Source organism: Streptopelia decaocto (genome assembly GCF_964273445.1).
Source record: "Streptopelia decaocto genome assembly, chromosome: 3".
Classification (NCBI taxonomy): Eukaryota; Metazoa; Chordata; class Aves; order Columbiformes; family Columbidae; genus Streptopelia; species Streptopelia decaocto.
This window is the reverse complement of record NC_138656.1, coordinates 61,068,864-61,084,559: the sequence shown is the minus strand read 5'-3', so window position 1 is coordinate 61,084,559 and position 15,696 is coordinate 61,068,864. Positions and strand designations below refer to the sequence as shown.

General features: G+C 39.7%; 1 protein-coding gene across 2 annotated transcripts in view; it reads left to right on the top strand.

Annotated features, from left to right (window-relative positions):
• PDE7B (phosphodiesterase 7B) overlaps positions 1-15,696 on the top strand; it is a 183,163-nt gene that overhangs the window by 138,707 nt on the left and 28,760 nt on the right. For both annotated transcript variants that reach the window (XM_082048520.1, XM_082048519.1), the window contains one exon: positions 5,637-5,720. In XM_082048520.1, coding sequence (XP_081904646.1) covers positions 5,637-5,720 — 84 coding nt within the window. The remainder of the gene's footprint in view (positions 1-5,636; positions 5,721-15,696) is intronic.

The window sequence follows — 15,696 nt, the reverse complement described above, 5'->3', positions numbered from 1 at the left end:
ACTTGGAACCTCTTGTGAATTTGCTGTGGTATTCCTTACTTACCACACGGAGCTGTGTACTAAATAAAATCAGTAATTTAGCGGCTGCTCCTAACTTCTGCTGCATGAAGCTGCTCTGTTGTTTTGCCACAGCAATGGCCCTGTTTTCTCTCCTAATTTGTTGTGCTTGCTCAGTGAAATTTAATCCTACGTCACTTCAGGCAAGTCTCGGAGAAGCTGTTTTCCTCCATGCAAACAGCTCTTTCCTCCCAATGTGTCAGGCAGCTAAGAGCTGCCTCATTTTTTTTCTTAACCTTTCTGCCCACCTTGAAATTATGCTGATGCTACGGCTGCAGTAGTACCATGCTTCTTTCCCCATATCCAGTTTTTGTAGAATCGTAGAATTGTGTGGTGTGGAAAAGACCTTTAAGATCATCAAGTCAAATCATTAATCTAGCACTGCCAAGTCCACCACTCAGTCATGTCCCTGAACATCACATCTACACATCCTTTAAACACCTCCAGGGATGGTTACTCCACCACTTCCCTGGGCAGCCTGTTCCAGTGCTTTGCAACCCTTTCGGTGAATAAATTTTTCCTGCTATCCAATCTAAACCACCTCTGGTGCAACTTGAGGTCATTTCCTCTTATCCTATCACTTGTTACTTAGAAGAGGCCAACACCCTCCATGCTACAAGCTCCTTTCAGGTAGTTGTAGAGAGGGATAAGGTCTCCCCTCAGCCTCCTTTTCTCCAGGCTAAACAGCCCCGTTTCCCTCAGCTGCTCATCACTCATCATAAGATCTGTGCTCCAGACCCTTCACCAGTGCTGTTCCGCTTCTGAACTCTCTCCAGCACCTCAATGTCTTTCTTGTAGTGAGGGGCCCAAAACTGAACACAGTATTTGAGGTGGGGCCTCACCAGTGCAGAGTACAGGGGATGATCATTTCCCTGGTCCTGCTGGCTGTACTGTTTCTGGTACAAGCCAGGATGCTGTTGGACTTCTTGGCCACGTGGGCACACTGCTGGCTCGTGTTCAGCTGTCTGCTGACCAACACCCCCCAGGTCCTGTTGAACCACATACAATTGGCCTCAGCCCATTGATCCAGCCAGTCCAGATCCCTCTGTAGAGCCTTCCTACCATTCTGGAGATCAACACTCCCACTTAACTTGGTGTAACCTGCAAACTTACTGAGGGTACACTCGATACCCTCATCCCAATCATTGGTGTTTCCTGTGGCTATAAGCAGTTGTGTGTCTCAGTCATAGCATGCACTGCACAGGCTCCTGTTACCTAATTTATCTTACTTTCTTTTGTTTTGTTTGTTTTCTCGTCTGTTTTAACAAATTCAAGAGGACAGCAACTCCTGGTGATGTCCCATCTCAAAGCTCTTGTGGTGACTTGGCTCAAGCAAGGGTGCAGCCCTTCATGTTTGCAGCTGCAAATGTTCCAGCCTCGCATCTTCAGCCCAAAGCAGCCAAGGAGAACCTGTACCCTTGCCGTTTCCCTTCACCCTGTTTATTTCACTTGGGAACACAATGAGCTGTCAAAATTTCCTGCCCTGTTTCCACAGAATCCTTCCTTTTGCTCTGAAAAGGATTATTTATCTAAAACTGCTGATTGCATAAGTTGTCAGAACAATTGTTTAGCTTGATTTTAAGGTGGAGAGCAAAGAGATGTAAAGGTCTCGTGGCCTGATGAAAGTCACCCTCAAAGTCCTCTGCCAAAGCAAAAAAGAGAGGTTGGTGTGTTGCCATGAGTGGCCCTTGCCTCTCAGAAATTAAAAGTCATGTTGGTGTGGTGTACATCTGGCACAATCCATATTTTTAGTATCTCTGTTGAGTGTACTTAGAGGTAATTAAAAGCAATAGGGAATAATATAAATGTTTTCCAAATAAGTGAGCCAAGAAAAAAGGGGAAAAAGCAGGTGTGGTTGATTTACCCCACCACCACTTCCTAACTAATCTTTCTCTAATGATGTAGAAAGAGACTAGGTGGAACCTGGCTAAGTATTTTGAAACAGCAGATTCAGGAGGTAGAGCTACTTGATAACATCATTGACTCACCAGAAACTTGCCTTCCCTGAGGGTAAAGTTAATAATCCTTGAATATAAAGATTTTAGTATCTTTTACTAAGTCATCAGGGATGCAGATTTATTCTGCATATAGATTTCTATAGTGCTAGAGACAGCCCAAACTTTTATTATCTGTAAAAAGTGTAAAATGACACAAATAGCCGATCAGAATCATCGATAATTTTCCATGACTTCAAGTCCTCAGCTTTGCTGGTTAGGTAAAACTCATTCACATTTTCTTAATTTGAAGAACATAGAGCTGGTAGCAAGTTTATCAATCATCATGCATAGTTATTAACTGTTTCAGGTCATCTTTCAGCATATATAAAGCCCATGCCATCATGGCCTGCTTTGTTTTCATGTCCTCCTTCAGAATGATATTCTTCTGATCACCTAAGTGGTTCTTTCCCCATTCTGCTGCTTATCGATGGTGGGCATTACGCCAGGGTGATTTTCCTTTTATGAAATGGCTCTTCAATGTGCTGATCATCTTCCTAGAGGGCCTTCTCTCCACTGTTCCAGGAGGAATTCAGCTTTCTAGATACAGTATTTCAGATGTACTTATATCAAGTGCTTTGGCTAATGCCATCAATACCTCCCTTACTTTCCATCTCTTTACTGAAATTACCTTCCCTGAATAGTGTACATACTTGTCTGAGTTGGCTAGTCTTCGGTTCTGTAGGAGATATCAGGAGCACCGTGAGAGGAAGCTGGACTACTGGTAAAATGTAAGTGGGAGCTGCAGGTAGCTGGGCCATAGAGCAGTTGCGGCAGAGAGCATAACAGTAGCAGTGAACTTTATCCAAAATAGCTGTAGCTGCATATACCTGTTATCTCCCAGCTTTGTGTTATCATCAAGTCTCACTAGTGCTGTGCTGATTCTGTGTTAAGATCATCAATAAAAAAACAAAGACCATTCCCAATGTGAATCTTCTAAAGATATGATCTTTATGATCAGTAATTGTTCCCAAGCACAAGTTTCCTTTCAGTGCACCATGTTATCATCTTACTTTTAGTTTTTCCAACTCAATTTTTGTACTCATCTCTTGCCTTCTGTTATGTGTTTAACAAAGTCCATATGTTTGAATTGCATTACAGTATCGATTTTTTCCTCTTTTCTAACAGTTAGCTATTTATTCAGGGTAATTAATTATCAAGTTTTATCTTGTATGGTCTACTTTTGGCAAGCCCACACTGTGTTTTATTCTGTGTTCCAGTTGTCTAACTACCTGTAGTGTTCACTTCCTCAAAATTTGGGGTCATACTATTATGATAAGAATTAGGCAACTTTTTCAACATGTAACTGTGTATAATTTTGTTATTCTCTAGTACTATGGTACTTCTCTTGATCTGATAGATTTATTATTTCATGTCCAGAAAGAAAATCAGTCTTTCTCAGTGTACAGTATCATATGTCTTGTTTTTTTTTCAGATTTTTGGAGTTTGAATTTCTCTTTTTTTTTTTTCAAAGTATCTGTTGATTTAGTCACAAATGACATGTTTACCAGTGTGTTAATTCAGGGTATTATTTGCAGTTTCCTCTTAATTTGTTGGTACATACAGAAAAACAAAAGCCTCAACCAAGGCATGCTCCGAATTTACACCCGTTCTTAATTTGCTGCTGCTTGTCTTAGTGACAGGCTCAAGCCTGTCTGATTTTTCTGGCTTTACATAATGTGTAGCATATGCTTGCCATTCTTACTCTTTCTACACAAATCAGCCAATCTGATGGGTCCACCTGTGCAATGCTTTTAAGCCCAGGTGCTGCCTGACAAGCTCTGACTCACAGGTGCTGATGAATCTTGCTCTTTGGTGTTTTACAACCTCTCCAGCTATTTGTTCCACCCTTCTGCCCTTTCGCAGAAGGATCGCAGGGAAACAGGTTTATGTACCTCCATTGCTACAAGTTGCATGTGATTTTAAGCTACTGATGAAGGTAGCCCCATGCTATGATGATACCTTTGAAGTGCAACAGCTGAAGAGCAGGCAGAGGTTTGCACCTCCTGCCCCTGCTGTCAGGAAGGGTAAGTGGGGTCAACAACAGCTTGAGTTGTTTTGGACTGGTTCCTTAGATGCAGCGGTTGGCAAGCGGGAGCTGAGTACAGGGAACATGTGCTCTTTCTCTGGAAACAAAAAAAGCAAAGCGAAAGTAACGGTGAGAGAAAATAGATTTATATTTGTAATCAGAAGTGACTCTGTTTGAAATAATCTTAATTTGAGTGCGTGCTCCTGTGCCTTCCATACCTCTAAGGATCCCTCAAGGGCATGGAATTTTTTTTTTCACCTCCAACTTAACACTTCTACTTGGCTTTATTCCCTTAAACATAATTGTAAGCACATTTTAAGTGAACATTAGATAGAAGAAAAATAAGAGTATCTAAAAAAGTCCTTCTTTTATGCTGCAAGCTTTTTTTTTGTTTTTAAACACAAGCAGTGGAAGCCAACACTAGCAGCCAAATTCTTAATTTATTTTTGTTTAGATTAGTCAGATGCTATATTTGTATCCCAGAGGAAGCACAGTTCAGACTAACTAATAATTCATAATTTTATTGTAAAGTTTGAGAGGCCCACAGTGTGAGCTGTCCGAGGAAGTGCAATGAGGATGCTTTCAACACCATGGCCTGTGTTTCTGTAGAGGGGGAACTGGTATTGTGAAGAACGAGAGTACTCTGACTTGAACCTCTTCAAACTTCATCTTATTTAAGAATTTTTAATATTTTGGTCTTGCTATTTGCCTATAAAGAAATTATTATATCACAGAAAAAGGTGTTTAAGGTTATGGAAATTTAAAAATGACATCTGCTGCCCACTACTTCCAATCTACTTGGAGTGAGGTTTTGTAACTCTTACTCATCCGGAGTAGCGTTTTTCTCCTTAAGTGAGTTTTGCCTGTTTTGTCAGTATTGCGTGGCAAGTCAGGTGCTAATCAATGTGAATTACATAGCGATACTAAGTATGGTATTGTCACTTTATGATATTTAAATATATATCCTAAAGCTCTGAAGTAATGCTTGTCTGAGAACATCAGGTTTCACTTACATGAAGCAGCTTTGGTGTTTGACAAGGCTGACATTTTCCAGAGTGCTCAAAGAGCAGAAAGTAAAGCAAAAGCAATCAAACAAACAAAACCTTAAAAACCTCTTCATATTTTGTTTGGAGATTTATTTCATCAACTCATGATTTAGAGACCAGTCCCACGGCTTTGGAGGTCAGTTGGACTGTGAGCCTAGTCCAAGGCTGAGACCTTTGTGTGTGGTGTTGTCACAGTTAGAATCCAACTGGTCTTGTCTGGGCAAAACACTTCTACACCATTCCTGAAGCAGTGAGAGTCTACTTACTGGGCAAGAAGCTGTGAAATAGGATAAACACGAGGAGTTTTTGTGCCTTTGTTGGGATAAGAGGATCGGCTGAACCTCTGTACCCGATTACCCAGGGTTGTCATCGGAGATGATTTTTTTGGACCTTACTTTTCCCACTGGAGGAGCTCAACATCATCACTTTGGATAGAAAATAGATCTAGATCTAAAAGCAGAGAAAGGCAGCTGCCCCTTCTAACATCTCTGGGGATTTTGTGTTTTGCAGGAGATGCACGGGTGAGAGGTCAGACAGGGGTTCTCTCCGAGCGCCGCGGCTCCTACCCATTTATAGACTTCCGTCTTCTTAACAGTAAGTACAACCCTTCCTTCAGGTCTGTATTTAAAAAAAAAAGAAACAAAAATCAGTCTTGAAGTCGTATGAACCAAAGTATCTCATTTCATACGTATCTAAAGTTCAGCTGTCTTCATACAGTCAGCGTTAATAATCCTATTATTCCCACAAAGTGTTTGACTGTGAAATGTTTTGATTGTATGAATACTGTCCATAATGCTGAGTCTGTCAAGTAAATACAGTAGTGCCCTGGGGTGTGCGGGGCGGGGGCAGGGGGTGCTTCAGAATTAAAAAGATAAACCTCTCTGTCCTTTAGCCTCTTAGCCAACAGTTGGAACAGATTTATGTGAGTCTGTTATCCGGTCATATAGAATTGGCACAGAAGGAGAGCATGTGACAGCACTGACCAGTGGTTTACAATAACATTAATTTTTCCAACAATTAGAACCCAATCCAAAGCCCCATGGAGTCTTCTCATTGACGTCAATGGATTTTGGGTCAGGCCAGCAGTGAACATCTGTTAAAAATAATCTTAACCTCATTTTGATTGAAGTTTTTTTGCCACTGTTGTAAATAAAGGAGGGCAAAACTAAAAGAAAAAAGAAAATCAAGATCCTGGGTTGTTGGATGTTTGTGTGTGTTTGGTTGTTTCCTTCCACCTGATGGATTCTCTATACTGATGCAGACCCATTAGCCAGTGTGCAAAAAAAAATTAAATAACCACAGAACTCTTAGACTTGGGCCCTGTAGCTGTCTTAACTCATGTTCAGATGTGGTCAGATCTTGATGTGTCCTTGGGTGCTGCACACACATGTAACCTTTGGAAGAAAAAGAAAAATCATTGGCTGTCTTCATCAAAACAGACTGAAACTCTGACTGTTTGTTTAGTGATGACACTTTTAAGCTTCTAGCGTTTATGCTTTTCGTTAAAAAGCAATTATCAAACTAAAGTTTTACGTCCCCTTTTTATAAGTGCTTGCCCAAGTGCCTGGGGAAGGGGAGGGGAAGTGGATGGCAGGGAGGAGAGAAGAAGCCCAGCTCTAAAGGGTGAGTCTGTCTTTGGGGCAAGAGAAAAGAGGGGCTGATAGATAGGGGAGGACTTGGGCTCGCACAAGCTGGCAAAGTTACTGCTGCCTTGCAAAGTGCTTGCTTTCAGTCCTGCTGATAAAAGGTATTTTCTAGGTCCTAAGTCGATTGGTGCTTGCTATGGCTAGGGTAGAAAGACACAAGGAGTAAAATGGATCTAGCAATTTTCCCAGGACAAAGAGGGAATAATGTAATGCTTGAGCAGAGCTCAGATGATCATTTAGTCCTCGCTTATCAATGAAAACTGTGAAGAAAAATCTGGTTTAGGCTAGCTGGAAATGCTACTGTTGATGCCGTTATAAAAACGGAAAGAAAATAAAGCACTTCATTAGTGAAGCAGAAGTTAATATATATTCACATTCAAGTGTGACTAAATTAATTACTTCCTTTTTGTTTTGAATACATATACATTCTTTAAAAGTCTCATCTTTCCTCTCCCTGGTTAAAAAAAACAAAAGCTTTTCAGCTCTTTTCTTCTGGCAATAGGGCTTTCACTTTTGTCCCTCGTAGATGAATCTTGCCATCCCTCAGGTGCTGCCTGTAGGCTCTCGAGGGAGAGATGCATGGCAGGAGATGGGCTTGTGGATGCTCAGCCTTTGGTCACACAAGCAGCAGGGCACTCAGCACAGCCCCTGTCCTGAAACTACCCCGTTTAAAAGCCATGCTTCTTTCTGCATGGGGCACCTGGAGCTGTGGGGCACCTGGGGTTTTATGTTCCTGTTTTCTCTGTTTCAGGGACTTCTGACTTATTCTTTCATTTTACTGCTTTTCTGTAATCTGAAAGAAGTCACTCCGGCTAATCATGATCTCTGTGTAAGAAAAGCAGTGATCCTGATTTTGGATTTCCCATTGTTTTCAGTTGCTTTTTAATTTACTGCTTTTTGCCTAGCGAGTGGTGTTGGCTTGATTTTTCAGTGCAAATTAAGTGAGATTTCTAGGCACTTGAATACTAGTTTTGTGCACTGGGCCTGGCTCCCTCAGTGAACTCCAGAAAAATGATGATGCTTAGTGTCAGAGCATGCAGACGTGTTTTGTCAGGAAATAAGCAGGTTTTTGTATTATTTGTTCATATACATTTATCTGTCAAATCCCTTTCTGCTCTGCATACCATGTAAGCAGCAAAAACCATGGTGCTGCACATCCTATCAAAAAGGAACATACAGAAACATCCCTACTGCAAACTTTTTTTGAAAAGTGTCTATTTAATATTTGCAGTAAAATTTCAGCACCACATTATATTTGTTTGGGGGCGGTAACTGACAGGCAGCCACTGTATACTGAAAGCTGTTGCAGTAAAGGAGAGATGAAGCAGAGAAAATTTTATGGTCAATATCCTCAGAAGTTATAAAGAAGTGCAGTATGAACATTAAACCAGTTTCTCACTAATTCAGTCAAACTGAGCTTAAATAGCGATTGTTCCCTCTACCATCTGAAATATTATTCCAAATAACAGTACCACCGTTGTTTTAAAGTAGAGGAAAACACTGAAGCTCTTTCTTGAACAGACTTGACATTCATTTTGAAAATTGACATTTAAAAAAAATCAGGGCATTGCTGTTTAATGTTAGACTAAAGGTTACTTAAATGTAACATACTTACAGATTCAATCAAACTAGTGGATTTTTCCCTAATATGGCTGTTAAGGGTTAACACCCAGTAGACCATATCGTTGGGGGTTTTTTATTCTGGAGTCCTGCAGTAAAGTCACTGTGTAACTTAAGACACCGTGAAGTCTTTCTGGATAGGAAAACTTTCTGCGCTCTGAAAATGGGATCTTGTGTTGCCCTAATCAAAGCCAACTGCATTAATGTTGGCTTCTTGCTGTTTGAGCTAACGTCTGTGATGCCATCTACACATTCCTCCAGTGCCTCTCTGCAATACATAGAAATTTAGTGAGTGCTATTTACCTTGTCAGTGCCAGGCTGTCAGGGCCACGAGGATTTTGCAGGATCCTGTCTGGAGGAGGTACAAGGCTTTAGCATCTTCCTGTCTTTTCCCTGCTTACTTGCAAGCTGTCCTAGAAGCATACTTGCACTGGTCGGTTTGGGGACTCTTAAGATGATTCCAAAATACAAAAGTGAATGTAGTATATCCCCGTGTCACCAAGAATTCCTCAGTTCTGCATTGTGAGGAGCGTATGTTTGCCCCACGATCCTGACTCAGTCCTTGCAACTTGTGGAGACCTGCATGACCAACCAGATACTCATTTGTGTTGATGGTTTCAAGCCAGAAGCTTCGGGGGAGCTACGTAGTGGCTCCTCTCCCCAGAGAATCTGTGGCAGCCGATGCTTGTTAGCCAGCCCGGTGTGAAGACCCCCAGGAGGCAAGCCGACCATCCCCCCATAATAAGGCAAGGCAGCCACTTGCTCCTGGTGGCCACAGATATACCCCAGAAAAAAATAAGCTGCACACGGTGACCTGAGGCTCCACGTTCACTAGAGTGCTAATGAACAAATATTCAGGTTTTACAAACTCCTAAACTAAAGTTTTGCACAGCCCCATAGGTTTACATGGAAATGGGGAGAGGGTTTTCTCTTTGTGCAAATAAGGCACTTCTTAACATGGCAACAGCAGAATTAAAAAAGACTTAGCCTTAGAAACTTGTTTGCCAGAAGGAGTAATGGGATGGAATAGGCGAGTATTAGGTGCTATCACGCAGCTGAATACAATGTATAAATGGTGTATTGCATGATTCCAAACCAAACCTCGCAAATTTTAGTGAAGAGTGAAGTTTCTCTGATTTCAGTAGCTCTAACTTGAAACTGAACCTAATGCAGGTTGAAATTAATGATGGCAGTTTATTTGCACTTTTACATTTCTTTTAATTAAATGAACCTTTTTGTGTTCACAGGACAGAAAAGGAGTTAAACTGAATAAATACAGTTTAATAACTCAGAATTTGAATCTTCTGCCATGACAATTAACTTGATCCTATTTCCTTTTAGCAAAGCATAGCCTGGATATAAGAAATAAAGGGTCATAGGGTAAAGCAGCAATAATTTAGTTCTCTGATTGACAAAGCTGCTGAGTGAGTCATTGAACAAGATTCCTTCATTGACTAATATGCATTGATTAAAATAGATTTCATTATCCCATGATGAGTTGTGCTGATGACTGTGGTAGTACTTCATTGCACTAACCAAAGGTTTGAGGGAATTCCTTGTGATAAATCTAGAATTGTGGGTGAGCATGCCAAGATAACCAAGACAACCTCACCCTGCTCTATTTATATTAGATACTATGTTTGATTGCCAGGTAAAATTAAGTAGCATAACAGAGTAACACAGTTTACATCTGAGAGGAGTAAGTTTTTATTTACAAACTTGCTTGTCAAGCTTTAAGTCAGAAGACAAGGAGATTCTTAAGACTTAAACAGTGATTCTCTAGTTCCCATCTTGTTCATGCTAAGCTTTTCTTTGGGTTGAGAGTTTGCTTGCTAATGACAAAACTGTTAGGCTCTATTTGCTTATTTCTAAATGGGCCTGTCATGGAGTAATGTAATTAAAATTGTTTCTGCTTGCATTCTTAACTTTTCCAAAAAAATTCTTAATTAGAGGCACTTTGGTTTTGTCACAGTATCAGTCATGCCAAAGCTTTTGTTATCTTACACCCACTTGTTTTCAGTAAGCCATCCATAGTGTTCCAGTGTCTGGTAGAATTCATTTTTCTCTATATATTGATCTAGGAGAGATAACAAGGAAAGGGGAAGGATGTAGTACGTAACCTGCAAAGTGAAATCTCTGTACCAAAATAGTGTTACCCAAAGAGAGCAAGTGTTTTCTTACACCTTGCACAACAGAAACATAGAGTGGGATCTGAGAATACGTAAAAGGTCAAAACATGTCTGTAGGAACTCCAAAGGTACAACTGTGTATTACCTAGAATCTTGCTATTAGTATGTAGGCAGAAGATTAATTAAAAAAAAAAAAAAAAAAAAAAAGCCTGCCTGCTTTAAACTTAGCTTAGAAAATTAGGTTAGTATAGATGATTTCCTCTTAGTACCAGATGGTGATAAAGAGTGACATTAGGTAGCATTCAGTCTCTGTCCTTTATTTGCTGTCTGATTTGAATCAAGCAAGATCATCTGGTTTTCAGTTTGTTTGCAAATAAAGTGATGCTTTGCAGGCATGGGATGAATTGGGTACTACAGAAATGAAAAGTGTAGTCAGGGTAAGTAAGGGAAGATATGAACTCATGAAAAAGTCTCCATCTCAAAGAACCAAAATCTGTGGACGTTTGAATCTGTGGTTTCTGCCTGTCTACAGAAGGGTCGATTTGCAAAATTTACATTCATTTTTGGTTTTGGATTTTGAACAGCTCCAGGGCTTTCAGGTACTGCCAGTCTCCAGGGAAAATAAAACTTAACCACAGTCACCAACCCCGAACTGAACCATCAAGTAACCTGAACCCATATGAGTGAGGTTAAAGAGTTTGGTTAACTGTCTTGTTTTGTTGCCTTTGGCTAGAAAAAGAAAGTGGGAGTGAGAGATGCCGTTTTAGATATTTCTGACCAAGGTTAATTTAGGACACTAAAAGTCTTGTGAGGAAGTTTCAAGGCTGATTGGATTACTCGGATCCCAACCTAGCCCATGGAGATGAGTCCAAAGTTCCAGATGGTTATTAAATTAGAAAGCTAGAGAACTTATGAGGTCTGCATCATTTCTACAGAATACCTCCCTTAGTTCCTCAGGGATAAGCACATCCAAAGGCACACAGGCTTCTTAATCTGATTAGCTTGTGTCAGGTTTGAATGGGAAGAACATTTCCAGAATTGAAGTCAGCCTATGGCCTTGCTTTCAGTTTTCCATTCAAGGAAGAATTGGGATTCTCTTAATAATGTTTCAGCACAACATTTTTCTGTTTTACAGTAACAGGTCACTGTATTCAAAAATTCTTCTTGTTATTGGAAGTCAGTCTTGTTCCCCTTTTCATCAAATAACAGACATTTTTTTGTTGTTTGGAGTGTTGCTTGCATTTTTAAGTGTTTTTAAGAGTTGTTATCTGCAAAATTTAATAACAAGGTTGATTGAAAAGTATATTATACTTCCTGCCATTCATGCTCCGTGTTTAGTTTTTACGCTACATTTCTAGAAAATGAAAACCAGGATGTAAAACTGATTGATGCATGTGCCCTCATATGCTAATAAAATGCAGCAGTTTGGGTTATGAATACTTGAGGAGAACTCATGAGAGCAAGCAGAGCAAACAAAAAACTAGATGTGCCTCACACACAAAGTCTTAGTGATTGTACAGGATCATAACTTATTTTTTAACACTGATTTTGGATTCGGAATAACCCTTTAAAAGTTTCCAAATGATGCGTGACCCATTCAGCCACCCCACCTTCTTTTCCATGATTAGAAAAGGGAAAGGGTGGACTGAAGATAACACTGAGGATACTTTCCAAATGAACAGAGGAAAAGAAAGAACAAGGAGAAGGGATCATTAAGATGATAAATGAAAGTTGGGTTTGCTGTTATTACAGGTTATGTTGTTTTTTCTCAAGGGGAGTGAAGGAGGAGGGGATGTACCATTTCCTGTCAGAGAAACTATAATCAGCTATAGAACATTTGCAGTTTTAGGAAAAAATGGTCCTGACTGTGCTGCTGCGTGAAGATTGAAGTGGCAAAGTGAAGGTTCACGTTGAAATGAGAACAACTTTGTGGTGAAACAGAACACAATATGCTGTTTCCTAAGAACTTGTAGAAGGCTTAATAAAAGATGCCAAGGTGTTTGTTTGCATAAAAATGATTGATGAGCCAAATAAAGGCTGCAGAGAAGAGAAACACATCTAAATTCAACTTAAATTTGGATTGAATCTATTCTTCTTCCTGTTATTAAGGTTAACCGTAGTTTCTCCAGAACTTAGTGTAATGGAATAATTTGGTACGTAAGTGGGACAATCTGCATAATTCTTAAGTTCTGTAGTCTCTTTCAAATGGTATCAAAAGGAGTATCTTTTGGGATGGAGGGGAGGCTGCATGACTAGCATTCTTCAACATGCCAACAATTGTGCAGGAACTTTATGATTTGGAAACTGAGCTGTTACAAGCCACCACCACCTCAAGTGTAATGTTCAAAGAGGAGGAAAATACATAGCAAGGTGACCTAGAAAATTGGTGTCCCAGAACCTCCCAAATTTCATTAACTACATTAGCCAAACAAGCACAGGAGGACCTCTTGTGTAAACAGACTCTGCATTGATTTTGTGCACTTATGCAGGTGGTTAAAGAATGGATCTTGACTCAAATTGGGAAATTTTAAAGATCTTTTGGTTTACTTCTAATTTTCTGCTTTTCCTGGTGTGTTCAGAGTCCCACTCTCTCTCACAGACTCTTCTTAATTGAAAAAAATGTTTACCCATTCAAAGAGAAGTAATGCAGTTGTAACCAATATGAACAATGGCAACTAACAGAAAGCACTTGACCAATACATTGACTTTTATCCAAAGTCAAGGAACAAATAATTTTTTAATACACTAGAGAGGCAAGTGAAAACAAAATGTTTATAGCACAACATTTTTGGATTCCCATATAGTTTGAAGCCTCATGAAGATTTCCACATTTACAAGATTTGAGTGCAATGCTAGTTTAGCTGTACATTTTATATAGTTCAAGGTGTTTATCATCTCCCTTGTCTTAGTTGTGGTGACCAACATATATATATACAGATGATAAAATTGATATTGGCACAATCTCACTAATTTGGAATCAAACCTGTTCATCAGCTCCTCACACCAGCCACAGACAACTGAGAAGTACAGCTGGGATATTCATCTGAGCTTCTTGGTCCTTCTACCCTAGACTGAAAGCTTTCAGGCAAAAACTCCTTTACATAGATTTCTGGTACTTTGTGCATTTTCTCAGGCCTTTCTTCAAAACTGCAACGCTTTCTTTCCAAAGAATTTTTGAACTGCAAAGTGCAAGCCAACAGGAAAGCCTGAACTGTACAGAGAGAAGAGGTTGTCTCTTCTAGTTTGCCAGTGCCTTCTCCAAAACTTGAAAATGATAAGTTTGGAATTAATTTTTATATTAATTATGCCAGTTCAGCAATCCCTGCTGATACTGCTGTTGCCTTTGGGATAATGTGATAAATCCATAATGTAGGAAGATATTAGCAACCAAATTATGCAATGAGTATGCCAAACAAGACTTCAGTAAAGGTGGTCTAAATGCCTGGCATCATTTGACACGCAAAAAAAAAACAGACAAACACCAATTATTTGTCAGCAGTCAATTACATGTTTCTTGGACTCTCAAATAAAAGCATTATAATCAGCTATTAAACCAGGAACCAGGACAGGAAATTGCCTCTGTAATGTATAGGACCAGAGACAAATTGTTTCCCAGCATCCTAGTGGTTTGCATATTGTCTGGACAGTAAATTGCAGGTCTGATCCTCTCACCATATCTTTCAGATATTCCAGCACTTTTTCACCAATCCTGCCCAACTCTTTGGGCGTGCAGTTGTATAGAGCAGTGGCTGAGTACAAAATGTCTTTGCATCTTCAGAAGAGGGGAAAGTGTATTATAAACCGCATGAGTCAAAGGCAGGTGCTTGAGGACCTGATTTATTTTGTATCCTTTTGGAAAGAAGTAGAAAAACATTTTCTGCTTCTGAATCCGTTGGCTGTTGAAAATTAATAAGCCTGTTGTTATCCACTCATGCTGCCGGGTGACCTGTTTTTATTGTATGCTGAGGTGCAATAAAATAAAAAAAGGCAATACTGTGAAGGAAAACTCACAGGCTTTATTTGAATGCGTTACCAAGTTTGTTTACTTTGAAAGAACAATAACAGCGTAATGAATGTCTCGTGCAGAGTTAAGTATGTCCTTGTCAAAATCTGATTTATGTGATTGTTTCTGGATGTTAACTGAACCATTGTTAACATAACCTCCATCATTTTTATATTCATGCTGCCTGTGGGCACATGCTAGCGCAACACCATGAAAGAAATCTGAAAGAAAACTGGTAGGAGTTCCTAGTGCAGGAAACCTCTTTCCCTGAAATAACAGAGGTTGGGGTGTAGTGAGCCGTAGATCATGTTAGGACGAGCAGATCTGTGTGACTGGAGGAACCTTGTTAGGTGAGAGAAGGCAGCCACTGATTCCTGTAGCTTATTAACCTCTTGAGGGCCACGTGCAGTGTCCAGACATCATCCATGGTCTGACAGTGTGTATATGTGAGGTGTCTGCCAAGTTATGAAATGCAACCACTTCTGCTGCCTGCTGAAATATGGCAGGAGACACAGTGTGAGCTCCGGCTACCTGTGTTTTTAAAGGTAGAAATTAAGCTTTGTGATGATGCTTATATGGATGCTTCTGTAAATGTGTATGTGTAGGGAATTCATACAATAACTTTGTTCAGGATACAAAGAAGGGGTTCTCCAACCACTGTGCTAGGCAGTAACTCCATAAGATATGAGAATGTGTGTCTTTTGAGAGCTACAGATTATGGCTTTTTTAGGTAGACAAAACATTCAGAAGTTGCCACCATGATTAAAGATAGAGACAGTTCTCAGGGGAAGCTTTATGGTTATAAACAGAAGGCATTCTTGTTCATCTGTCATGTGGCACTTGATTACCAAATTCTTCCAATGTGAGACTTGGAGCTTGCATTCTTTAACTAAACAGTATACCATATGTTTTAGCACCCGTAGCTCCAGGATTGAAGTTCAGTGATATCTGCATCAATATTTCTGATTCATTTACTTATAACTCAATTTAACCTAATTAGAAATAACTGTCAATAATTCTTTATGTTTCAAAGTCATTATATGACTTGCATCAGGTGTCATAATCAAAATCTCATATTTACAATTTAAATTGAAATTTATAGTTGTCTATAAATAATTGTTGTGTTCAGTGTATTACTGTAAGTCATTCACATATACATTTAATTTCATGTT